This window comes from Leucopleurus acutus, assembly GCF_964270905.1.
Source record: "Leucopleurus acutus genome assembly, chromosome: 10".
Taxonomy (NCBI): domain Eukaryota; kingdom Metazoa; phylum Chordata; class Mammalia; order Artiodactyla; family Delphinidae; genus Leucopleurus; species Leucopleurus acutus.
Genome location: NC_139153.1, coordinates 31,741,323 through 31,766,498, shown reverse-complemented (window position 1 = coordinate 31,766,498; position 25,176 = coordinate 31,741,323). Strand labels below are relative to the sequence as shown.

The 25,176-nt window shown below is 48.5% G+C and overlaps 1 protein-coding gene across 3 annotated transcripts in view; it reads left to right on the top strand.

Moving 5' to 3' along the window:
- FLNB (filamin B) overlaps window positions 1-25,176 on the top strand; it is a 138,494-nt gene that overhangs the window by 102,030 nt on the left and 11,288 nt on the right. For all 3 annotated transcript variants that reach the window (XM_082848666.1, XM_082848665.1, XM_082848667.1), the window contains 17 exons: window positions 601-724; window positions 1,750-1,906; window positions 2,988-3,177; window positions 5,191-5,438; window positions 8,335-8,406; window positions 9,134-9,236; window positions 10,180-10,320; window positions 12,662-12,790; window positions 13,523-13,696; window positions 14,406-14,564; window positions 14,886-15,089; window positions 16,126-16,278; window positions 16,382-16,504; window positions 19,002-19,268; window positions 19,894-20,031; window positions 21,390-21,505; window positions 24,946-25,078. In XM_082848666.1, the coding sequence (XP_082704792.1) occupies window positions 601-724; window positions 1,750-1,906; window positions 2,988-3,177; window positions 5,191-5,438; window positions 8,335-8,406; window positions 9,134-9,236; window positions 10,180-10,320; window positions 12,662-12,790; window positions 13,523-13,696; window positions 14,406-14,564; window positions 14,886-15,089; window positions 16,126-16,278; window positions 16,382-16,504; window positions 19,002-19,268; window positions 19,894-20,031; window positions 21,390-21,505; window positions 24,946-25,078 (2,631 nt within the window). The remainder of the gene's footprint in view (window positions 1-600; window positions 725-1,749; window positions 1,907-2,987; window positions 3,178-5,190; window positions 5,439-8,334; window positions 8,407-9,133; window positions 9,237-10,179; window positions 10,321-12,661; window positions 12,791-13,522; window positions 13,697-14,405; window positions 14,565-14,885; window positions 15,090-16,125; window positions 16,279-16,381; window positions 16,505-19,001; window positions 19,269-19,893; window positions 20,032-21,389; window positions 21,506-24,945; window positions 25,079-25,176) is intronic.

Below are 25,176 nucleotides of genomic sequence, written 5' to 3'. Positions count from 1 at the left end.
AGCACAGGCTCCGGACGTGCAGGCTCAGCGGCCATGGCTCACGGGCCCAGCCGCTCCGTGGCATGTGGGATCTTCCCGGATCGGGGCATGAACCCGTGTCCCCTGCATCGGCAGGCGGACTCTCAACCACTGCGCCACCAGGGAAGCCCCTGGATACAAGTTTTAACTGGCTGGCCCATTGGTTAAATTTTGCTGTTCAGAGTTCTGGACTCTTTGACCCTTTCTTGGCTGTAGAGTAAAATTACCTCATCCCAAGCATGCCTAACCAGCTTGAAAGGATAGCATGTCTGCAACAAGCATCTTCACCATATGCCCTCCAGCAACAAGTGCAGGCAGTCTCCTTAATTATACTCTAGGTCCGACGGAGTGTAGTTCAGCCAACAGAAAGCTAAAGGTGTCTCTCAGGGTCATTTCTGCAGCTGTGAATTGGGGAATCTTTCTCCTGTGATTTCTTAGGCCTCTGATTATGGCCTGCTTGCCTTTGTGTTATCAGTGGAAACCAATAGCTCTCATGGATGAATGTGGTCCTTCATGAACTCAGCCCAGGTGGAGTGAAGGGGAAGCCAGGCAGTTCCTCAGCCCTCTCGTCTCTGTTCTCAGGTCTGGTGGAGCCCGTGAACGTGGTGGACAATGGGGATGGCACACACACAGTGACCTACACCCCGTCCCAGGAGGGGCCTTACATGGTCTCTGTTAAATATGCTGATGAAGAGATCCCTCGTAGGTAAGCTTCTGTCACTTAGGGAAGGGGTTCAAGCCCACCCCTCTGGTGACCAGCACTGCTCTGGTGGCCCCCCCATCCGTTCATCTATCCATGTATCCATCCATCTGTGCACCCACCCACGCATCCATCCACCCATGTATCTGTCCACTCGTTTACCCAGCCATCCATCTGATCAGCATCACTGAGAACCGGCATGCTCTGCACAGGTGTTAAAATGCACTAGCCTTGATGTTTGTGCCTCCTGCTCTCTTGGTGCCCCCCCGCATTTGTTCCTTTCAGCCATCTTTAATGTAAAGGTGAGCTGACAGTAAGGAGTGCGTTAGTTCATCAAGGTCTTCTTTCTGGTGACCATGCAACTTGTTTTCTGATTAGGGCAACAATTTTTACTTCTTAATTGAGAATTTGGTTGGCCATAGCATTCCCAGAAGGTGTTGAATAAAAACCTGTTCCTCATTCCTATTAATAGAAAAAATGTTGCTTAAAGTTCTTTACCTCTCAGAAGAGTCTCCAAAGATTTTTTTATCATACTTAGAATTTAAAAGTTTCACCTGTACCCCAAATGTGCATATTTTTACATGAAGGTATACATATAGCTCTAGCTCTGTGGAAAGGTAAAATTTATAAATTACATTTATGTGGTATTTGACTAATAGGTCTTATATCATCTAAAACATACTAAAAATAGAAAATAAGAGGACAAGATAATATGGAAACATCAGTTTTAATATTTTTTCTTTCCATTTTGGTGATCATTGTGTTAGTAAAACAAAAGTGGGTTAAATGTGTTTAACCCCATGTTTGCCAAACTAATTTGGAAATTAGTTTGTAACCCATGGAATGCACTTATGGAAAGCTGGTCTGTTGTATGATGGTTACACGGTTGTAAATTTCTGCTGGATTTGGCACTTAAGTCTTATATGCTGTAGAAATCCTCCCTCTCAATCCCAGTCTCTTGTGTAAGAGAGGTCAGATGTAGCTGGGTTGAAGTGTATCCATACTGAACTGGGGTGTGTATGTCTGTCAAGTCCCTTTAAGGTCAAGGTCCTTCCCACATACGATGCCAGCAAAGTGACCGCCAGTGGCCCTGGCCTCAGTACCTATGGTGTGCCTGCCAGCCTGCCTGTGGAGTTTGCCATCGATGCCAGAGATGCCGGAGAAGGCCTGCTTGCTGTTCAGATAACGGTAACCTTGAATGATTTTTCTGGAGCCAAACTTCATTAATAAGACCTAATTTCGCAGCCAGGGATAAGAACCAGGATTTTAACAACTAATTTCTAGCCTCACACAAATGTTTGTCTGATTTCCTCACTAGAGAGTCGGTAATTGTACAGGACAACAGACAGGCTTGCCTGAGAAGTCTGAGAGTATAGCTTCAAGTACCACATTTTGGTGAATCTCATATATTTTGCTCTCTGTCATATCTATTCCTATGTTTTGTTGTTTGAATGTTTAAAATTACCCTTTGGATTAGTTAAGACTAAGTTCTGCTGCATATCACAGTCAACCCTCAAATAAGAGTGGCTTAAACACATGGGATAGTTCTCTCTTGTTAGACAGGCCCAGAGGCCGGGCAAGGCGCCTGGGTGCTATGTGCTTATCAAGGAAGCAGGCTCCATTCCACCTCTCCGCTCCTGTGTCCTAACGTGTGGCTTCTGTCCCTAAGGTCTCCTCATGGACCATGAGCCTGCTGGTGCTCTGGCCATCCAATCCACATGGCACGCCAGAAAGAGGAAGAGAGCAGAAGGGACGATGGGACCTTCCGACTCAATCAGCTCTCTTAAGCAGCCCTGTCAGAAGTCCCTCATGAGACTTCCACTCTCTTCTCGTTTGCCAGAAGTTTGTCATAAGTCCCATGGCTGTACCTAGTGGCCCAGGATACTAGGAAGTGGCGTCTCGTATTCTGGAAGCAGCATACCTAGCTAAGAATTAGGTTCCTATTAGTAAAGACGGAAGGGAGAGTGAAGGTGCTGGTGCAGAAGCAGGAGCCTCTGCCCCCTTGTCTTCCTACATTTCGATGGATTTGGAGCTAAAACTGTTCGTTCCCTTGACAGAAAATTCACTAAAAATTGACCATGTCCATCACAGTGTTAAAGGGATCTATGACCCTCTGCTCCCACCACCTCCCAAAATGTATTAAGCCAGTAATTCTTTTTTCCTCCCGCTAGAGGCATTAATTAATGAGCAAAATCTGTCAAGGTTTTCTTTGAATGGTTTCTACATCTTGATGACAACATCCTAAATAGCATTTCTCTGTGACCCACAGGACCAAGAGGGAAAACCCAAAAGAGCCATTGTCCATGACAATAAAGACGGCACATACGCTGTTACCTACATCCCCGACAAGACTGGACGTTATATGATTGGGGTCACCTACGGTGGGGACGACATCCCGTTGTCTCCCTACCGCATCCGGGCCACACAGACGGGCGATGCCAGCAAGTGCCTGGCCACCGGTGAGTGCAGATCAAGGACAGGAGCGTGTGTTTTGGCATCAGAAAGCCAGCGTCTGCCACTTAATAGCTGTGTGATCAGGGCAAGATGCTCCACCACTCTTAGCCTCAGGCAGACTTAGATGGAAGATCTTTTTGGAAAACATTTAAGTTCAAGAAGCTCTTCCAAGGATCAGAGACTGTTATTGCAGAGATTAGATGAGGTCAGACATGAAAAGTGCTTAGCACAGTGCCAGGCACATGGAAACTATTACAGTTACTTTTGAAGTGGGTGATTGTGGAGATTTCAGTTGTTGCGATTTCAACTGTGGCTCCCATGAAAAGCATCAAATTTATGCCTTTCATGAGTAGATGGTTTAGTTATTTGAGATATATTCAAGAGCATTTCAGGCCAGGGCTAGAGAAGCACAGGAAAGGATCTAGGTTTTTCCTCAACACTCAGGACTTACGTCTGAGTCTCTCGGGAATTCTCCAGGAATATTAGAGCATAACAGTTCCTTCCATTTCTAAGACACGACCAATTGAATATCATGGGCAACCCTGATGTTGCTTCAAGCAGATTTCAAACCATGAATCCCCATCTCTGAAATGAAGCTGATTTGCTTCTCTTTAAATAAAACTAAACAGAGGTCCACCCTGGATGTGTCCTATTTCTCTCATATCTCGTCTTGTTCTTGTTTGTGTGTGTGTGTGATACGCGGGCCTCTCACTGTTGTGGCCTCTCCCATTGCGGAGCACAGGCTCCGGACGCGCAGGCTCAGCGGCCATGGCTCTCGGGCCCAGCCGCTCCGCGGCATGAGGGATCTTCCCGGACTGGGGCACGAACCCGTGTCCCCTGCATCGGCAGGCGGACTCTCAACCACTGCGCCGCCAGGGAAGCCCTCTCGTCTTGTTCTGAAAGGAGAAAATCTTTTGGCTTTCAGGGTGAGGCTGTAAATTGCTCAGCTTGGCACTTTTTGGCTCATCCACCACAAGACTGAGAAATTTTGTAACGATGGCCAGTCTGCCACCTCCTAGGTCTGTGCTGTTCCAGAGACAACTGGATTGTCTTTGCCAACCTGAGGGCATGTGAATACTGGGTGGGAACTTCCTCCTGGCTTTCCAGGCTCTCCTCCTTCCCGCAGCTCAGGCAGGATACTCTGCTCAGCCTGGGGGCTCCTTTGGCCCTACCTCTCAGTCTGTCATTCAGCGCCAAACTTTAGTCTTCCCTTACTACTCACTGTCTCAGCATGTTCTTATCACTCCCTGTCGCTTCTACACACTTTGCTTTTTTTTTTCTGCCAGGGTGCTTTTAATTCATAGTTTTTTGCACTCCCTGATCTGTGGATCCTCAGTAAAGGGGTGCCACAAGTCAGAGAGACAGACAGATAGACGGGTCATCATTTGGAGACAGAGGTTGTAAGTCTTCCCTAGCCAAGGGTACCCAGCCTTCAGAATTCAGCCATTTCCCCTTTCTCAGGAAGCCCTCTGTCAATGTGGCAACCCTGGGATATAAATTCTTAGAACTTTCCATAGATGTGCTGCAGGATGCTTCTTTGAAGAACCATTGATTATTTTTTTGATAACTTAGTCCCCCCTCGGTGTTTCCAACACAGATTGAGCTGTCATTCTTGGTGTCCAGCCTGCATGCATCTGCCCTGTTAGATTTTGAGCATATTGAGAGCTGAGGCTGTGGTTTGCTCACCTTTGTGTGTATCTGGCACTTAAGAAAATGCCCAATACGTGTTTGCTGATGAAAGATGACCTTCATCCCCATACACTTGAATGCTGGCAAAGCCGGTTTAACACATGGTTATCACTCAGAACTTGCAGATACACCTTATTTAATAAGTAATGGATAGAATGCTCCCTGGAGCAGCATCTTCCCCAGGGCATCTCTGGGACATCCCTCTGCACAGCGGTAGTTGAAGGTCTAACATTCACAGATACAACACGAACGTGTGTGATTTGTTCTTGGGCCTTCAGCTGCTGTCCGCGGCTGAAGCTTCCACTCTCTCCTCCTAAACTTTTCTCCAGGTCCTGGAATCGCCTCCACTGTGAAAACTGGCGAGGAAGTGGGCTTTGTGGTAGACGCCAAGACCGCCGGGAAAGGCAAAGTGACCTGCACGGTTCTGACCCCAGACGGCACTGAGGCTGAGGCTGATGTCATCGAGAATGAGGATGGCACCTATGACATTTTCTACACGGCCGCCAAGCCGGGCACCTATGTCATCTACGTGCGCTTTGGTGGCGTTGATATTCCCAACAGCCCCTTCACTGTCATGGTAAGGAAAATTCCTTCTCTAGAGCATGCTGTTGTTAGCAGGAACAGTAATGACTGCTGTTGGTTAAACCCTGGCTGAGACATCCCCGGCCACTTTTTTTTTCTTTTCTGTAAAAAAAAATTGTCTTAAGCAGTCATGACCTTGAAGAATCCTGTGTAATCTCTAGAAACCCAGGGACCCTTTGGCTCTAAGGAGTTTTAGGAAATCACTGGCAACCAGAGTGTCCATCATTCTTAAGGATCTTAGGCAATGTCCTGGCCTAAGCCCAGCTCAGAAAGATACGCTTTGACAAAAACGTCTATGAGTAAAACATTACAATTTTTCATCCTGCTTGCTCTTCCTCCTCTCTCCTCCCCTGGAGGAGAGAGGTTCCCGAGGCTGTTATGTCTGGAGACTTGACTCTGATATCCCAGGACTCAAAGTACCACCAGTTGTGTTTTGGAAAGATTCAGACTTTGATGATGAGGGGGAAATAACTTGTCTTTTTGAAGCTAGGAACATCTGGAATAAAAGAAAACCATTATGCAAAACCTCTGAGCCAGAGAATGGCTCGGCCCTTTAATTTTCAAATCTGAGTGACTTTTAGATCCTCCTTTGATTATTGAGGTTCTTCAACCAGGAAAGGGGTTAGAAACCTCAGGAGCAGTCCTTCATCTAACCCTTAAAACTAAGCATTGTTGGCCCTTTTACAAATGCCGTATAGGAGCGGGGATCAGACTCAAGTCCACTGAACCCAGACTGCCTGCTCTGGACAGCTGCTGAGCACCGTCCTCACCTGTGTCCTTTGATGGGCAGCAGACCACAAAGTTTACAGAACTCAGTGGCCTGGCCCCACGCACAGCCTACAAAGCTCCATCTAATGATTTCACTTTATGCAGCAGCAGAGAAGGACACAAAGACTCCATTCCAGACAGAAGCCCGTGTCTGTCTCCCACTCTATAATCTGCTGAACCTTTATTCTTTTCCATAGATGTTTGTTTATCTATAAACGTTGTGCCAGAGACCTGGAGCCTTTTTATGTCTCGAGGATGTAAACACTTTTGACGCTGTTAATTTGGGAGTGTTTTTCTCCTCAGGGGAGAAAAAGATGCAGCTAGAAAGTTTATGTCCTTCTTATTTACAGAGAAGTCCCAGTTGTAGTTGTAAGAATCTGTTTTTAGCCCACAGGAGTTTTTATCTGGTTGGTTAGAATTGGGCAGAGGTCACAGCCCTGCTGGTGGGATGGGCTGGAGATAAGAGACCACATTTGGAGGGTGTGAGTGAGGAAATCAGGAAGAAAATACCAAGGACCATTTTAGCAGATGAGTCAGAAACCTGCAGTGGAGGCCACCAAACTCGTTAGGAATGAAAGTCCATTCAGCCCTGGAATGCACACAGAGCAAGGATCCTTTGTGTAAAACGAACTAGCCCCCTAACAACTGCTGAAGGCAGGAAGGGATGACACTCGGGGCACATGCTTTAGGTCTTCATTCTCCCGTTCCTAGCTTCCTCCAGCCTTACCTAGATGGGCTCACTTTCTATTCATTGGCCTCTTGGGGCTAGGTTCGCTGTCTTCCCCTGCAGGCTTGGGGCCAAAAGGACATGAACACCCTGTACTGCCTTTGCAGCAAATGTCTGCAGGAGCCCCAGCAGGCTGGTTCAGTTAAATACATCTCACAGACGTGCACAGCAAGTCACGGGTCTAGCAGCTTCTCTGCCTGTCACTGTTAAGTCACTGATCAGGGCTTCCCTGGTGGCACAGTGGTTGAGAGTCCGCCTGCCGATGCAGGGGACACGGGTTCATGCCCCGGTCCGGGAAGATCCCACATGCCGCGGAGCGGCTAGGCCCGTGAGCCATGGCCACTGAGCCTGCGCGTCCGGAGCCTGTGCTCCGCAACGGGAGAGACCACAGCAGTGAGAGGCCCGCGTACTGCCAAGGAAAAAAAAAAAAAAAAGAAGTCACTGATCAAAGGCTATAGCGTAGCCACTGAAAGATCTTCCCGGCTAATGTGTCCCGGAGTCGCCCAACCTGAGATGGTCCAGGGGGTGGGGGATAGGGCTGTTGCAAACGTTGACGCTTACAAAGCTGCCTTTGTAAGTGAAGCCCCCTTTCTGAGATGCCAGAATACACAAAAGGGGCTAAACATGAGCACGGACGTTTTCCTCCAGAAGGGAGGCTTTTCAATTCTTTTATTGTGGGAGAAGAAGGCACTGAGAGGGGACCCATCCCTTCTCAGGGTGATTGGATCAGGAACACAAAGTCTCTGGTTTTTAAAAAATGAATTTATAAAAACTTTTAGAACGTAACTATAGACACATACCAAGTAACAAGAGACCCCTTTCCCAATTTCATGCTCCAGGGGTGACCAGCATTAGGTTTTCTCCTGCTTATACAAGAAACATGTCAGTTTTGTGCATGAGATTAACCATGCACATTGCTTTGCCACTTGCTTCCTTCCCTCAATATGCTGTAAATACCCTTCCATATTAATTGATCTGACTTGATCGCTTCTTCAGAATGGCTGCACCGGGGTCCACTGTACAGACTCATATAATTTACTTAACCAACTCCCTTACAGATGGACATTTAGGTTACTTCAGCCTTTCCCAACAATGAATGGCTCCAGTAAAATCCTTTGCACACATGACTTACCTATAGACTTTCCTGCCAGTATTTCTATAGGCTTGCTTCCTAGAAGTGGGTCATGGGTTCAGAGGGCATATGGATTTGACATTGGAAGAGGAGATGCCAACTTGCTCTCCACAATGGTGGGAAGAAGGTAGGCTCCCGCTACAGGGAGTAGCTCTCTGCTAGGCAAGACAGATGGGGAGGAAGCAGCCCTCGGGTTGTAGAATCTACTGAGTCGCAATGTCCCTCAATGTGATTCCCAACTAATTTCCATTTGCCACTGACCAGGCCACAGATGGGAAAGTCGCAGCTGTGGAGGAAGCACCGGTAAATGCATGTCCCCCCGGATTCAGGCCCTGGGTACACTTTTTGTTTTTGTTTTTATTTTTCCCTTTTCCATGTCTTTGTTTCCTCAGCCTTCATTGCAGAAAAGCTGCAGCCTGCTTTTGGGGATTGCTTAAGCCCTCTGGGTGTCCTGGTCATTGGTTTGTCCCCACTGATCAGTGCATCACAATGATTCCGGCTTTCTCTGTAATGAGACCCACCTGTGTCATCGTTCGTGCTCCACGAATCGCCCGCCACCATGTCTGTGATCACGCTCGGTGCAGTTTGTCTCCACGTTTAAAGAGAAAGATGGACAGCTGTCTCAGCCCTCCTGCAGACTCTAAAAGCCACCACTTGCACATTTGGTTTCTGTTCAGGGGGAAAGCCACCGCTGCTACTTTCTGCCACTTAAAACGCACCTTCTTTTCCAGGCCACAGGCAACTAAACCTTTCCAGGTGGAACCTCTTGGGACTCACAGACATTGCTGTCTCTCACTTTTCCGCTTTCCCATGGGCGCTACTGGGAATTTCACAAGCAAACAGCCTAGGGATTTTTAGCAATTGGTCAGCATGATTCCTCCAATTCTTCAGGTTCTGCTCTGGCCCCAGAGCCCGTTAGCCAAAGCCCGCAACGCATGGGCAGCCGCATCCCCAAATCCTGGCTGTACGAGCTTGCAAAATTCCCAGTTGCTCTGCCCCCTGAAGCTTCCCCAGCTCACACTGTTGTCCACTTTACCCAGTGACCACTGCTTCCTGTTTTTAGGTAACTGAAGAGGCCTATGTCCCAGTGAGTGACATGAACGGCCTGGGGTTTAAGCCTTTCGACTTGGTCATTCCGTTTGCAGTCAGGAAAGGAGAAATCACCGGTAAGCACTGTCGTGAAAGCCGTCTTGTTCTCACTCAACTTGCACTAGCTCTCCAAACAGTGCGCAGGAGCTGGTTCCACCTGTCCCCCAGACCTGGGGTCCGGAACCCAGCATCCCTGGGTCAGTCCATGAGCCCATGGGATTGCAGAATGTCCTGTGTGTATATGTGTATCTCAGAAGAGGTGGTTCATTTATAACTTGCATCCTGGAGAGAGGGCCGGAGATGCTCTGTAAGGGGAGAACCACTGTGTTTAGATCTCTCTCGACCATCACGTTCCTATTCCCCCCTTTTCTTGCCTTCTCTTATTCTTCCACTTTTCCAGATGTGACATTGACACTGAGGTCTGTTGTACAAGAGTTACTTCCTCTCCTAGCCTCCTTTCAATGCCTGCTTCTCTTTGAGTTGACGCTTTACCAATCCAATTGGTCTCATGGTCTTCTCAAGTCCTGTTTGAGCTTCTCATTTATCAGTACAAAAGTAGAAGACCCGGGCTTCCCTGGTGGCGCAGTGGTTGAGAGTCCGCCTGTCAATGCAGGGGACGCGGGTTCGTGCCCCGGTCTGGGAAGATCCCACATGCCGCGGAGCGGCTGGGCCCGTGAGCCATGGCCGCTGAGCCTGCGCGTCCGGAGCCTGTGCTCCGCAGCGGGAGAGGCCACAACAGTGAGAGGCCCGCGTACTGCAAAAAAAAAAAAAAAAAAAAAAAAAAAAAGTAGAAGACCCTTTACTTGTGAGTTGCCTGCTGCATTTTGTGGAAACAAAATAGAACAAAATAAAGGCAGGTACGTCTCTGCTTCCGGTTGTGGAACGTGGTGTTTTAGGCAACGGTGTGAAGTGTTCTTGTATCTGAAAACCTTTATTGTGAAGGCCACGTGTGCCTCTGTGCTCAGCTTCTTGGGGGAAGTCTTGGTGGGCTCACTGCCCTGTCTCCATGTGCTCCAACAGGAGAGGTCCACATGCCTTCTGGGAAGACAGCCACACCTGAGATTGTGGACAACAAGGATGGCACGGTCACTGTCAGATACGCTCCCACTGAGGTCGGGCTCCACGAGATGCACATCAAATACATGGGCAGCCACATCCCTGGTAAGTCGGGCTCAGCGCCCTGGCTGACTGCAGCGCCCTGGCCCTGCAGGACTCCAAGATTCAGGACGTGAACATCTGGGAGGTTGTAGTCAGTCGTTGAGTCACCTGCTGTGTGGTTTTCAGTGGCAGATTTGGGAATGCAGTGTAGGCGTCCCTGCAAAACCAAACAGGCTATGACCCCAGCAGATCCAGCTAATTTCCATCAGGGATGACACAGCTAAGTGTCCTGGGTCACAGTGCAGGCCCTTTGGTCCACGATTGTTTGTCTTTGTTACTATGCCAAGCATGGCCAAAGGGTGAGCTGGGAGAAAAATGTGAGGCACGTCAAGGGACTTTCCAGCTGGGCCTGCAGAGCCCAGAGCAGCGTGGGACGGGAGAAGAGGTTGTGAGAAGAGGACAAGCTGCCTTATTGTCACACTGCCCTTGACAAGGAAAGCCAGCTCAAGTTTCATGTCCATCAACCAGCAGTGTTACTCTTTTTCTTTTTTTTTGAGTACATAACCTATCTACATAGTTTAAAAATGATGTGGAGAAGGGTTTCCTTCCCACCCATATCCCCCATCTGCCCTCTCCTTGAACCTGACTGTTGTTGATGTTTTATGCTAGATTTCAGAATATTTTTAAGAGTCTACAACAGATGGGAATACAGATGTCTAATCCCTCTCCCTTTGTTACATAAACAGTAGCCTACGCTACACGTTATTCTGACCTTGCCCTTTTCATCTAATAGTATATCTTGGAGAACTTTGCGCATCTGAATAGTAGAGAGTGTTCATGGTGTCCGGCCATTTGGGTGAACGTTACACGTGAACCATTTCTCCCACTGGAGGACAATTGGGTTCTTCCCCACCTTTTGTGATTACTAGTCATGCTGCAGTGAATAATAGCCTTGCACATCCATCATCTCACACCTGCCAGGGTGTATCTGAGGTATTTGGTTCCCAGGGCAGGAATTGCAGGGCACAGGCAACAGCCCTGCAATTCTGACAGATCTCACCAAAGCGCCCTTCACGCAATCTCTTGCCGTTCACATACCCACCCGCCATGCAGGAGAGCACCTGCTTTTCCGCCAATTTGCCAGTGGAATAGGCTCTCAAGTTTTTGGATCTTTGCCAGACTGATAGTTAAAAACCAGTATTGCTTTGTTTGTATTTCTCCTGTGAATGAAATTGAGCAACTTTCTATATGGCTAAGTATCAATGTTATTTGTATTTCTTTTTCTCTGAACTGGACGTGTGTATCCTTGGCTCAGTTTTTCTCTTGGACGATTGGCCTTTGTCATATCAGTTTCTGAGAGCAGGCTAAATATTGGAGAGATAAGCCCTTTGTGATAGGAGTTGCAGATACTTCTCCCAGTTTGATATTTGCTTTAGTTTATGTGTATGTGTACGGATACTATGTGTTTAAAGCAAACATGTATTTATCTGCTTCTGTTTAAATGTTCTAAAGATGCAGATACAGAAAAAGTAAAAATGTCCTTCTACCATTTTCCTTCTGCTTCCAATGCTGGTGTGTGTATCTTTTCAAATGTCTCTCTCTGTACCTACAAATATGCATGCAATTTTGTTCTATTTTGGACTGGGATAATGGTATTAATATTACATAGGAATATATTATGATGGGTGTATATTATTATATAGGTATTATAATAGGTGTTAATATTATATAGGGTATTAATATAATGGGATATTGACATTTATGTAGCAATTTGCCTTTTTCTCTTTAATGCGACACATTATGGCTAATCTCTCAAGTTAGTATACATAGATCTCCCTCATTATTTTTAGTGACCTGCAAGTAGACTAATGTTGATTTAACCACCCCCCTGTTGTTGGACCCTGGGTTCTTTTCCTAATTTGCACCTGAATTCTGTGGAAATGGAAGTACTTGCCTAGGGCTGGGAGTGGGCCTGAGTGGAGACGACCACAGTGGGATAGATTCCTCGGGCTGGGCTCACAGACTTTGAAAGTCATGGGCAAACGGCCTTCCCAAAGGACCTCTCCAGTCACATTCCATCTATAGTGGATCATTTCTCTTCTCCACTGCTCCCCCCCCATCACCCAGCCCCGGTGTAGCTGTTCCCTCCTTACTTGTCCATTTGAGCCAGATTCCCCTGCCTCAGCCCCCCTCCAGTCTGGAGCACCCTGGGGACTGTTTTTCTCATGTGATCACTGAAGGGTCGATAGTGAGTAGACCCCCTTGGGTATCCTAGGATGGGGAGCCCCACAGCGTCTCCTCTTGCATTCTGCTCTGCCCAGGAGATGCCACACCCGCTGCTGTTAGGTGAAGCCCCCCAACCCCCTATGAGTCCCAACTTTGTGTGTGTTCTTTGCAAACCCAGAGAGCCCGCTCCAGTTCTACGTGAACTACCCCAACAGCGGGAGTGTTTCTGCATATGGCCCGGGCCTGGTGTATGGAGTGGCCAACAAAACCGCCACCTTCACCATTGTCACCGAGGACGCAGGAGAAGGTACTGTGGTTCTGTGGGTCTCAGCTGTCATTTGGAGAGTTAAGGGGATGCAATTCCAGGGAAGCCTTTAAAAATAAGGCTCTTGAATGGTAGTATCTGTCTTGTCTTTTCTCTCATATAAATCTCTTATATAGAGCTCCTCTGTCTTCTACCCAAAACAGAAATTTTAAAGTCCTTCGTGTTCTGATTAAAATCACATTCATACTATGAAATGTTTTATGTGACTTTCCTGAAATTTACGTGTGTTTTGATAGATAACATTTTTGGTTTTGTTCTTTTTGCACCTGTACATGTATCCACAGGGCCACATGAATCATTTAGTGGCTTATTCTAGCTCTGTGCCCATGGGCATTGTCATCACAGGAATTTCTAAATTTGCGATTCTAATGGGATTTTCATGATGGCATCCAGCCCCCAAGCAGCAGTGATAGTCCGTGTGTGACACTCTCTCCCGTGCGTGTGATTGGCGCGTGGGGTTCCATCCCTTCCTCGTCCCACACATATGGAAGAATTGAACTTCAGGGTCACTTGCAGGAAGGATTCAGATGGTGGAGTGTCTTCCCAGTGACACTTTCACCATGTAAATAGCTTTGTTCTGACCTACGCCCCTTGTCCGTGGCTTGTGTCAGTCTGACGTTCCTGGCAGCAGGGCTGTCCCGGATGAGCGGTGATGCCTTTTGAAACACAGAAACACCCTCCCTGATGGCTCTCCTTCCCTCCTCTCATTCACAGGTGGCCTGGACTTGGCTATTGAGGGACCCTCAAAGGCGGAAATCAGCTGCATTGACAACAAAGATGGGACATGCACAGTGACCTACCTGCCCACCCTGCCAGGCGACTACAGCATTCTGGTCAAGTACAATGACAAACACATCCCTGGCAGCCCCTTCACAGCCAAGATCACAGGTAGAGTTGCCCAACTTGCTGGGGACTCCCTGCCCCAATAGGCCCCCCTCCCATCACACCTGGCGCAGCAGGCTAGGCACGTCTGAGATTTAGGTTTCACAGCGTCTCCTTGGGAACAAACTAAGGGTGCAAGGCCAACATTAGATAGGCTAAATTCCTCCTTCAGTTGGTAATCCCGGGAAAAGCAAGCACATCACTTGGAGGGCGCTATTTGTGCCAGTCTGACTCCAGCGTCCAAATAAGGAGGCCCTCAGATAGAGGCATTCAAATAATACTTATTGCATGAGTGAGCTCAGAGATGCTCGTCGGCATCACTTCTGGATAGATTTTTGTGTCCCTTTTACAGATGGGAAAACTGAGGGTTGGAGAGACTGGCTTAGCCAAGTTCATGTGGGTATTCTGGGATTCAGGTGGAGATTATCTGACTCAAAGCCCTGCTTCTGACCCCTGTTGTGCTCTCTGTTCAGATCATGCTCTCAGTGGGTTATAAATGTGGTCTGTGTGGACTCAGGTCTTCCCTGTAACCAGACATAAGTAGCAGTCATTCTTCGTTGGTTAGGTCTGCTTATTGTCTGGGGAGTGTTTTTGTCACTTAAGTTTGCGTGATTAATTCTTGCCTGTTCATCTATAAATGGCATGTGGTGTGAGAGCTCTGGAGAGCCAGGGTGACCACGTGTAATGGAGCTGTGTTGGGGCTGGTGTTTCCCAGACGACAGCAGACGGTGCTCTCAGGTGAAGCTGGGCTCTGCCGCCGACTTCCTGCTCGACATCAGTGAGACTGACCTCAGCACCCTGACGGCCAGCATCAAGGCCCCGTCCGGCCGCGACGAGCCCTGTCTCCTGAAGAGGCTGCCCAACAATCACATCGGTGAGCTCAGACTGCCCTCCCGGCAGGAGCCGGGACGTCTTGAGTGGGAGATGGGGGTTCCCTCCTTGCCCGGGATCCCAGTCCTTGCCTGGGAAATTGGTAGCACCTTGGAGTGTGATGTGATAAACTGCTGGGTCACATGCATGGTCAGAGTCCAGGCATTTCTGCCTTATGTTGCTGACGAGCCTCTTGGATACCCTGGGTTGCCAGAAAGTCAGGAAGGAAGTCCTGTTTCTGTTCTTGCCAGTGTGTCTCCCTCCTGCTTCCTCCCCTTCACCCCTCCCTCCCACCTCATAACCCCCAATCTGTGCTCTGATCCAGGCATCTCCTTCATCCCCCGGGAGGTGGGTGAACACCTGGTCAGCATCAAGAAGAACGGCAACCACGTGGCCAACAGCCCCGTGTCCATCATGGTGGTCCAGTCAGAGATCGGGGATGCCCGCAGAGCCAAAGTCTACGGCCGTGGCCTGTCAGAAGGCCGGACTTTTGAGATGTCTGACTTCATCGTGGACACGAGGGATGCAGGTCTGTGGGGGGTGGTCCCAGGGGAAGAGGCCCGGAGCTTTAACTGGCTTCTTCCTGCTCACATTACTGCATCTTTTCATCCTGCCAACCTTCTTTTCTTTGTGAGCGTCCTTCAAGCTACAGACCCTTTCACATGATTATCATTTAAGCCCCAAGAGCAGTGACAAAGTAGGTATTATCTTTGTTTTCTAGATGAAAAAATTGAGGCTCGCAGGGTTAGCAGCCCCATCTGCTTCTGGCATTTGAACCCAGAGCCACAACAACTCGCAGATCTGTTTCATTATCAACATTCCCACCATTGTCTCAGCTCTCCAGGGTCTCCTTGACTCATTTCAAACTAAGAATGTTGGGCCAGCGGGTCAAAGTCATGTTCAGCTGAGCATTGCTTTCGTGCAAGTGAGGAGTTTCTTCCTGTTTCCTCTTAGAGATGGTCCGAATTAGGTTGGGCCACTCCAAGCTACTCCGCATCCCAGAGTCTTCACCTTCTGCCTTTTTGAGTGATGGGCTTGCATGGGTGATTTCTGGATAAAGTCACCTTCCCAAGGCAAGGAGCTGGAGACTTTGTGGTCCTGATGGGCTTATGTTCTCTGTTGATTCCTCAGGTTATTAAAGCTTTAGATCTGCTGTCTTAGTGGTTCCCTGGCTGGGCATCCGAGGCAGCTAGGAGCAGTTAAAAATGTCAAATTCTCAGGCCTGCAGCTGGTAGTAAACCCCCAGACAGCACGTGCCATTCCTGGAAGCAGGTGGCCAAAGTGTCCCCCGCAGCGGGTTCTGCAAGACAGAGGGTCGGTGGGATATTAGTGGATACCCTTGAGAAGAGAGTGTGGTCAAGGCCACCTTCAGCCAGGATATTTCACTCCAGGATTTCTCAGAGCGTTTAACTGACTCCTGTGCCCAGCGCTGTCCAACAGGGGCCACCGTTACTGTCTTTCTGCTTTCTGGAGCATTTCCAGGGCTGGAGGTCCTTTCTGCATTCATCAGGCTCCCCCTTCCTGATGAGCTGCTGTCGTAGCAGCCACGGGCTACTGTGTTGCAGGTTATGGCGGCATCTCCTTGGCCGTGGAAGGCCCCAGCAAAGTGGACATCCAGACAGAGGACCTGGAGGACGGCACTTGCAAGGTCTCCTACTTCCCCACCGTGCCTGGCGTTTACATCGTCTCCACCAAATTCGCCGATGAGCACGTGCCTGGTATGTGTGGCCCCATCTGCTCTCCCTGTCCCGTGCTTGGGTTTTCTGTAAATGCCACACGTGGCCTCTGGGCTGCTCTCAAGGGCCTGCTCGGTTTTTGCAGGGAGCCCCTTTACCGTGAAGATCAGCGGGGAGGGAAGAGTCAAGGAGAGCATTACCCGTACCAGTCGAGCCCCATCTGTGGCCACTGTTGGGAGCATCTGTGACCTGAACCTCAAGATCCCAGGTGAGCACGAGGGGCTCATGGGTCAGGGCAGTGGGCACCACCGGAAACCAAGTCCGGGCTTGGCCCAGAATGTACCATCTGAGTCTGCTGGGGGGGGGGACTGTTTTTGAATTTAATTTTTTTTTTAAATTTATTCATTAATATTTTTAATACTTATTTTCACAGAGGCCCATCCAAGAAAAGTAAATCTATTTACTTTTCCTTCTTCCAGATGAAAATAGCTTTATCGTACCACATGGGGGACAAATAGATAAGCTTTTAGACTTTCATTTACTGTCTGTCGACTAGACTAATAGTGAGAGAACTGGCCCTGCTGATGCTTGTATCTGGAAGGAGGTGTCAGCCCAGTGACATCCTTCTAATTCCCGTTCATATCTTTCATTCCTAAAATTGGAGTGAGGCCTGAGAAGTAAGGCTGGGTGGGTGGACCACATCTAGCCCTTTGCCCAACACAGCCGTCGTCTGTCTGAAATGTGGCCCAGATCCTTTCTATTAAGAAGTGACTGTGTAAGGGAAGGCTTGAGGCTCCTCTGCCATGTGCTATGGAGTTGCAGGTTCTATGGAGACAGAAAATCTAAATCGTCTTCCGATGAAGCTCATGTTGTGATGAGCTTCTAGCTTCCAGAGGAAGGTCCACACGGCATCTCCCGTCTTTCCTGACTTGTGGTATATCTCTGGCTCTGCCTTCTCAGCATTACCTGATGGGTTCTTCCTTTCTAGACACACCGTTGGTAAAAACCTCATTACTGTAGCGTCCAGACTAAGAATCACTTAAAACGCACCGTGTTGATTGTGATCATAAAAAAGTTCAGGTGCTCAAAAACGGGAAGTAAGTCTAACCTCATATCCCACCGTCCAGGGAGATTGTGGTTCACGTTTCAGGCCCAGAGCTGGAGCCTGGATGCCTCCAGCCTCCTAGACACACGGGCTCGGTCTCAGATCCCTCTGGTGCACTTATCACTCACTGTATCGTGGGCATCTTTCCACACCAAAGTATACTTCCCCATCATCCTTTTCATGACTGTATAAGATTCCAATTCACGTCTAGGTGCATGTCCTCATTGGGTTTTCTGATTTCATGTATGCTCATCTCCATCCCTTGACCCCCTTAATCTGTGCTCTGTGACATCTGTCATCACTTCGGATGGGTGCCCGGGAGTGGGATTGCTGGGCCAGTACGTTTCAGATGCTGCTATGCCTTGGCAGCCTGTCCTCCAGAAAACGAACTGATGCCTGTCTCTCTGTTTCCCCACCAGCACTGGCCACTGTCTTTGGTTCTCACTTTGATCAATCTGATGGAAAGATACGGTATCCAGTTTTCAGTTGCATTTCTCTGGTCACTAGACGAGTGGACTGTGCTTTCGTTTGCTTCACATTTCTCATTTGGGGAATTCTCTCTCCTGTTCCCTTTGCCTGTTTGTCTCTTATCTTTGTGTGATGTGGTCAGTCACCCTTTCCCTCAAGTCTTGTCTAGCTCTTGACTCCTTCTTACTCTTTTCAGTGGTATTAGATGACTCTGGCTGAGACTAACTTTTTCCATCATTACCTAAAACACCCTCTCTTGTCAATCAGAGGGGAGGATGGCCCTCCAGCCTCCAGATATCCTCCGGACCCAGGCCATGTGGGGTGACCCTCCCCTCAACCTCCTTCCTTTCTCTGTCCTCAGGGCTCAGAGTCATGAGCTGCTGCCCAGATCCTGTAGGGCTGGAGGGTGCGGTCTCGTGCTGCTGTAGGTGATGGCGTTACTTGGTCACCCAGCATGCGGCGCGCCTGTCTCCACCTCGTCAGTGCAGGCACGGTCGCTGGCATGGCAGAGCACCTTGGGTGGAGCAGACGCGTCTGCTTCCTGGTGTTGGGGACCCGAGGCGTCATGTTTCTGGAAGTGTGGCCTCTTGTTTTCGGTTTGCTCAAAGCTTTGCTCACGCATGGTTTCCCCTTTGCCACTGGGACCAACCTGGGTTCACCTTTTCCTCTAAACGCATTTTGTCTTGTTGCCTGAAAGAAATGCCAAGGCTTCTTGACAATGAGGGATGAGGGCTCTTGTGTTTTCTGTCCTTACCTATGGAAAAGAGCCCCTGTAAGCATGACTGATGGCCCCATGTCACATCTGCTTAGAAACATCTGAGCCATCATTGTTGTTGCTGTTTACATGCTATAACTATCAGCCCAAGCTCTGGTTTGACACTGCTGTGTGGAATTAACTCAGCTCCAGCCAGGAAGGCTGTCAAAGTGCTCGGCGAGGCAAGATGTGTCAGTGCCCCCAGAATATTCTCTGCACCGGGTGGCTGGAAGGGCCCTGCACTCTCCATGCTGGCCACGACCACCCAGGGATTTGAGGGAGACAGGAGGGCAGGCATCCAACCAGGAAGGGAGGAAGCCTGAGCACCCCGCACCCCTGGCCTACACTCGCTTTGCCGTCTGCTGCTTGCCCTGCATGTCCTGTTCCCCCTCAGGCCCTCGCCCTGACCTTCCTCTTTTTCTCTCTGCCCCCTTTCAGAAATCGACAGCAGTGACATGTCGGCCCACGTCACCAGCCCCTCAGGCCGAGTGACCGAGGCAGAGATTGTGCCTGTGGGAAAGAACTCGCACTGTGTCCGGTTTGTGCCCCAGGAGATGGGGGTTCACACCGTCAGCGTCAAGTACCGCGGCCAGCACGTCACCGGCAGCCCCTTCCAGTTCACTGTGGGGCCTCTGGGTGAGGGGGGCGCCCAGAAGGTCCGGGCAGGAGGCCCTGGCCTAGAGCGAGGAGAAGCAGGAGTCCCAGGTGAGCGTTCTGGGCAGGCTTTTTACTTGAGAAGATTGAGTTCAGCCTGGCAGAGTGAGCATCCTGCACTCTTCACCCTGTTCTGAAAGGAAGACTTTGTGTGTTACTGAGGGATGGTGTGAAGGGGCATTCTTTAAAACAAGGCTTCCGTGGCTAAAGACATTTGGGAATTGCTTACCCAAAGCTAAACAAATGTCTTACTGAAGGACTTCTCGGAGCCTGTAATTTATGGGTGTGTGTTGTGAGTCTCTAAGAGAGCCTCAGGGTCATAAAACCGTTTCCAGGGCATCTTGCAGGCTAATGTTCTTCGAAACATGCTAGAATTCTATAAAACTGATTGTGACGGTCCCTTGCAGTGGTGGGAAAGTCTCTGGGGATGAAACTGAATGTTCTCATCTTGTTCTGACTTGGTTTGCATGTATTCCAAAGATGTCTGATCGCCCATGAGCTTAGTGTAGTCATGGATGGGGCTTAGCAAACGTCACCAATGCCCTTGCTTGGGTTCTGCTTGGGGTTAGAGAAAGAGGAAAGGGCTGGCAACAAACAGAACCCAGCACCCCATGTTTGAGCCAGAAGAGGGGCCTATACCGGGCTCAGTCACTGACCAGGTGTTTCTTTGTCTCAGCTGAATTCAGCATCTGGACCCGGGAGGCAGGTGCCGGGGGCCTCTCCATCGCTGTTGAGGGCCCCAGTAAGGCCGAGATTACGTTTGATGACCATAAAAACGGATCATGTGGTGTGTCTTATATTGCCCAAGAGCCTGGTAGGTACTCGGGGGCCAATGGAGGACGTTTTCCTTGTGTAGGGATGGTTGGGTTGTAAGGAACAGAAACTCATCAGGCTAGCTCCAGTAGAAGAGGAATTTATCTGTATGGGCCCATGGGAATGCGTCCTGGAAATCCAGTTGCAGGATATCCAGCCACGCCTCAAAGGGGTAGGAATTCTTGTTCTCCTTGTCTCTTGGCCTCACTGCTTTATGCTCTTGTTCAACTGTTTCATTCTTCCCACTGACCAGCCTCTCTCTGCCCACCTGTGGCCAGTGGCTGGTGTGGCTGCCCCAGAAGAGTGGCCTCAGCATCTGAGCTCCTCGATCAGGGGTGCTTAACCTTTTGTGTGCCATGAATCCTTCTGGCATCTGGTGAGGCCCATGGGGACCATCTCAGGAAATATTTTTAAACACATGAAATAAAATACTTCAGATTATAAAAGAAATCAATTTTAATAAAAGATTGTTATCAAAATCTTTTTAAAGGAACAACTATGCAACATAGCAACGTATACACGTTTTCATTAATACGTTAAATCGTACGATTTGGTGATGGTCTATTACCTACCTTATTTTCTAAGTGGCAGTGAGTGTAAATGGTATGTCAAGATATATGTATAAAGCTGGAAAGTGATGGTTTTTGTTGACAGAATCACAAGTCTTAATGTGCTGTGGTTTCTTGTCAACTTTTCTAAAGGAAGGAAATGCTAAATTTCAGTTCGAGGTTAGGAAAAATAAAGATGTGCGTTTTTCCCATTCGAGTTTGTTGGATCTCCTGAGTACTGTACACAGACCCTTTGTGTGGGCCCAGGCTAAGAATCCCTGACCTTCTTCCTTGACTAGATTTTCTTTCCTAGCTATCACTCTGCTTCTACCCCCGTTCTCAGAGTTTATGTCTTACACTTCATAGTTCAGGATCAGTAATGGGATCCTAGTTACACGAAGCCCTTCTTATTCTTAAGTCTATAATTTTTAATAAAATGCTCTGTCGTAAGCCTCTCCTTTGGAGAGAAATTGGGAATACACACCAGACGTTGATGCGTGATCGGTGTGGGGGTTCACATATATGCTGGCAAAACACAGAACAAACACTTCAGTGCTTCAATGCTCTTTGAAATTATTAAACAGAATATCTAAGATTAAAAAAAAAAAAAAGAATCCCTGCCCTTTCCAAGTAAGAAAATTGCGTTGGCCTGGTGTGAGCCAGGTGACCCTCTCTGACCCAATCAGCCACAGCCATGGAGCGGGCCAGGGTCTCTCGGAAGGCACTTTGGCCCTAGCTAGAGAAACAAGAGGCCACTCTGGAACCACCTTCCCAGAATCTCTGACATGATGGGTCTTTCCTGTCCCCACAGGTAACTACGAGGTGTCTATCAAGTTCAATGATGAGCACATCCCAGAAAGTCCCTACCTGGTGCCGGTGATCGCGCCCTCTGACGATGCCCGCCGCCTCACTGTTCTGAGCCTTCAGGTGAGACACAAGGAAACATCCGTCTCCTTGGCCACAGCCCAGCCAGTGAGGCCCTGGACTCCCAAGGCCCCTTCAATCTCCGACTGTGCCAGGGACCCCAGCACATTTTGACCACGGATGCTGCCAGGTGTAGGGGACCTTTCCTGCAGCAGAGTCACATTCAGGACATGAGACCGTTGGGGCGAGCAGAAAGCAGCCACGGTCAGCAAAACTCCTCAACATTTGCAGACGAGTTTGTTTTCTAAATCTTCACTCCAGAGAAACAAAGAAGGCCTGTTAATAATTGGTCAGGGGTTAAGGAGGGCTTTCAAAACAAAACAAACACAAAACGAACAGTCCAGTGATGTCCAGCTTGCTATTATTGGCTTCCTTTTCCTCAAGAAAGTCAATTGTGATTTATTTTATGATGCTGATTTATTTATAGTAAGCGTGCAAAACACTGTGTTAAGAACTGTATCAGTGTTATTTCCCTAAATCCTTGCCACAGTCTGGTGAGTAGCTTTTCTTGACCCCCACCCCTCGTTTAAAGATAGAACAACTGAGATGCAGAGAGGATCCAGCTATGGGCACCAGCTAGAATGAGGCAGAGTGAGGTCTTGGGGGTTCCAGAACCATGCTCTTAACAGCGGCCGCCTTAATCCCAACCCTGGCATGTGGCAGGTGGTTACATAGCCCAACCTCTTAGAATGGCAGGAAATGCAACTTTTCACCCTGGCTTAAACAGGGCGCTTAATTCAGGGTTGCATTAGAGCCTTCAGCCAAACTAAGAAGTATTGGGGACGCCCTTGGGTCTTAGGACACTGAATCAGATGTAGCAGTTTGGCTGCGGAATAACACCAAAATCCCAGAATGTGATTTCTGGGTAGAGGGGTTTCTAAATAGCCTTCAGCTGCCCCCCAGTTCCTGAACATATTGGATTGATGAAAACTCAACCTCATATCTCAGATTGGTTCCGTGTACTTGGTTTACATTTGAGAGTCTAACTTTCCCCTGAGGGGGACTGGTACTGCTAGTTGTCTCAAACATTAGGGAACCCAAACAGAACCCAGACCAGGGTCACGGTCTACAGATTGAAGCGGCCTCATCTGGAGAGTACCAAGGATACTGACTGGTCACTGTGGTGCAGATGTTTTTCTTGTGTTTCATTTAAAGACTTCTTAACAGAAGTTCCTTCTGTGGCCAACTTAACTAAAACCTACGGAGGGAGATAAAGCTGGCATTTGCGGAGGGCAAAGAGCTGCCTTCACGCATCTGGAAGATTTCTTTTGGATCTTGTGAGGCGTTTATCTCCCTCTTGAGGATTTAGTGGCAAGGGAATTCAGGTAACGTAAACGCTTCTGTCCAAAAGGAGCTGATGTGGAGAAATCGGCTCCAAGAAACTTCCATAGAGTCCTCTTATAACAGTTTGGTCATAAAATATTTAAACAAGTATGCCTCAGGCTGGTATGTCCGTCAAGCTTGTGTAACCAGCTGCTACAACAGGAGGGACCTGTGTGTCAACTTTGTCCCCTGTTCTCCCCACGTCACCTGATGGCAAGTGATATGTAAATTATTTACTGGAGATTTATTGGCAAGGCTGCACGGCAACATCTGGTGCTGGTTAGGAAAGAGAGGCATGTATTGTTTTGTCTTGCTTTTGAGACTTCTTAGAAAATTGGAGTTGGCTGGCATTCTGTAGGGGAGGGTGTGGCATGGGGGTGGTCTGGCGATCAAAGACTCCTTAATTTTGTGTTCAGTCCTCCTCTAGGGCAGCTCAGTCTAGTAGAATGTTCTGCAGCAGTGGGAATGTCCCACATCTCCGATGAGCAGTATGGTAGCCATGAGCCACATGTGGCTCTTGAGCCCTTGAAATGTGGCTAGTGTAACTGAGGGACTGAGTTTTTTTGTTTGTTTGTTTGTTTTAATTTATGGCTGTGTTGTGTCTTCGTTGCTGCGCTAGTTGCCGCGAGTGAGGGGCTACTCTTCATTGCGGTGCGCGGGCTTCTCATTGCAGTGACTTCTCTTGTTGCAGAGCACGGGCTCTAGGCGCCTGGGCTTCAGTAGTTGTGGCTCACGGGCTTAGTTGCTCCGCAGCATGTGGGATCTTCCCGGACCAGGGCTCAAACTCATGTCCTCTGCATTGGCAGGCGGATTCTTAACCACTGGACCACCAGGGAAGTCCAGAACTGAGTTTTTAATTTTCATTGATTTAAATTTAACTGTATATAACCACATGTGGCTAGTGACTACTGAACGAGGCAGCACTGCTTATAGCGCCTTGAAGCTAAGATGTGATCCTTGGACCAGCAGCCTCAGCATCCCCTGGGAACTTCTTAGAAACAGGGAGTCCCAGGGTCCGTTTCAGACCCACTGAATCAGAATCTGCATTTCAGCAAGACCCTCGGTTGCACATTAAGTGTGAGCCCTGCTGCTTTAGAGTTATCATCTGAGTAGCTGTCCAACCATGTTTACATCAAAACTGCTGGCTTGTAAAATTTTGCTATTCAGAATTGGCCAATCTTAAGATATCTTAAGCATCTGAACTTCCAATCCCCTTCTCCCAGCAGAGGATGTAGTTTCCAAGACAAAGCATGGAGAGTGAAACTGATCTACTCAAGAGCAAAAGCTACACTTCTCCCATGGCTTTTTTGGGGGGACTAACAACTTCTAAATGCATGTTAATAGGAGCTGACATTTTTAAACTTTCCTATGTATGGACCAGGCCCTGTGCTGAGTGCCTTGAATGCATAACTTCGTTTAATCCTCACAGCAGCTCTCTGAGGTAGATTTGGTTATTATGCCTGTTTTTACAGAGGAGGACACTGAGACTCAAACAGGTTCAACAGTTTAGTTATGTAGCTAGGAAATGGCAGTAAATCCAGGTTCTGCTGGTTTTTAGCCACTGTGCAGTACTGCATGAAAGAAAAATCATGTGTGGCCCTTTACAAGTTTATTAAAAGTTCTCTGCATCTCCACCCTTGAGATACAAAGCCTTCGTTCATGTTAGTGAGTGCAGGGTTTTATCAGCTGCCAGCCTCCTCCTAAAAAGGCGGTGGGGAGAGGAAGTCTTTTTTTTCCTTCTTTCTTTCTTCTTTTTTGAGGGAGGGGGCAGATCTGGAAGATTCTGGATTTTCTGGCCTGTACAGCTCTTGTTTGGGATGCTGAAACTGTAATCCTGCTGGCCAGGATGTCTTAAGTCCCCACACCTAGGAACCATCTCTGAATCAAGATGGTTTAGATACAAGACCATGCAGATGTGTGTCTCTCCTTTCTTATATTTAACGCTAGAAACGTGGAGTTACTCAACCTGCCCTTTTGTTGCCAGGTGTTATATAGAAAAACATATTCCAGGCCTGTTTACATGAGAACTGTCCCCCCGCTGGAATCCTGGGTTGGGTCTGTGTATGCTGTTGAACAAGAACGCCGAGGGCTGTAACGCATCTCATGTATTAAATTCTCAGGAATCAGGATTAAAAGTTAACCAGCCAGCCTCCTTTGCTATAAGGTTGAATGGGGCAAAAGGCAAGATCGATGCAAAGGTGCACAGCCCCTCTGGAGCCGTGGAGGAATGCCACGTGTCTGAGCTGGAGCCAGGTAAGCAACCAGCGCCCGCACCAGGAATGTTTCTGCAAACATGCATCCTGACAGAGGGGTCATCAGCCTCTGCAAGGCCTTCGGATTCCCTTTGCTGT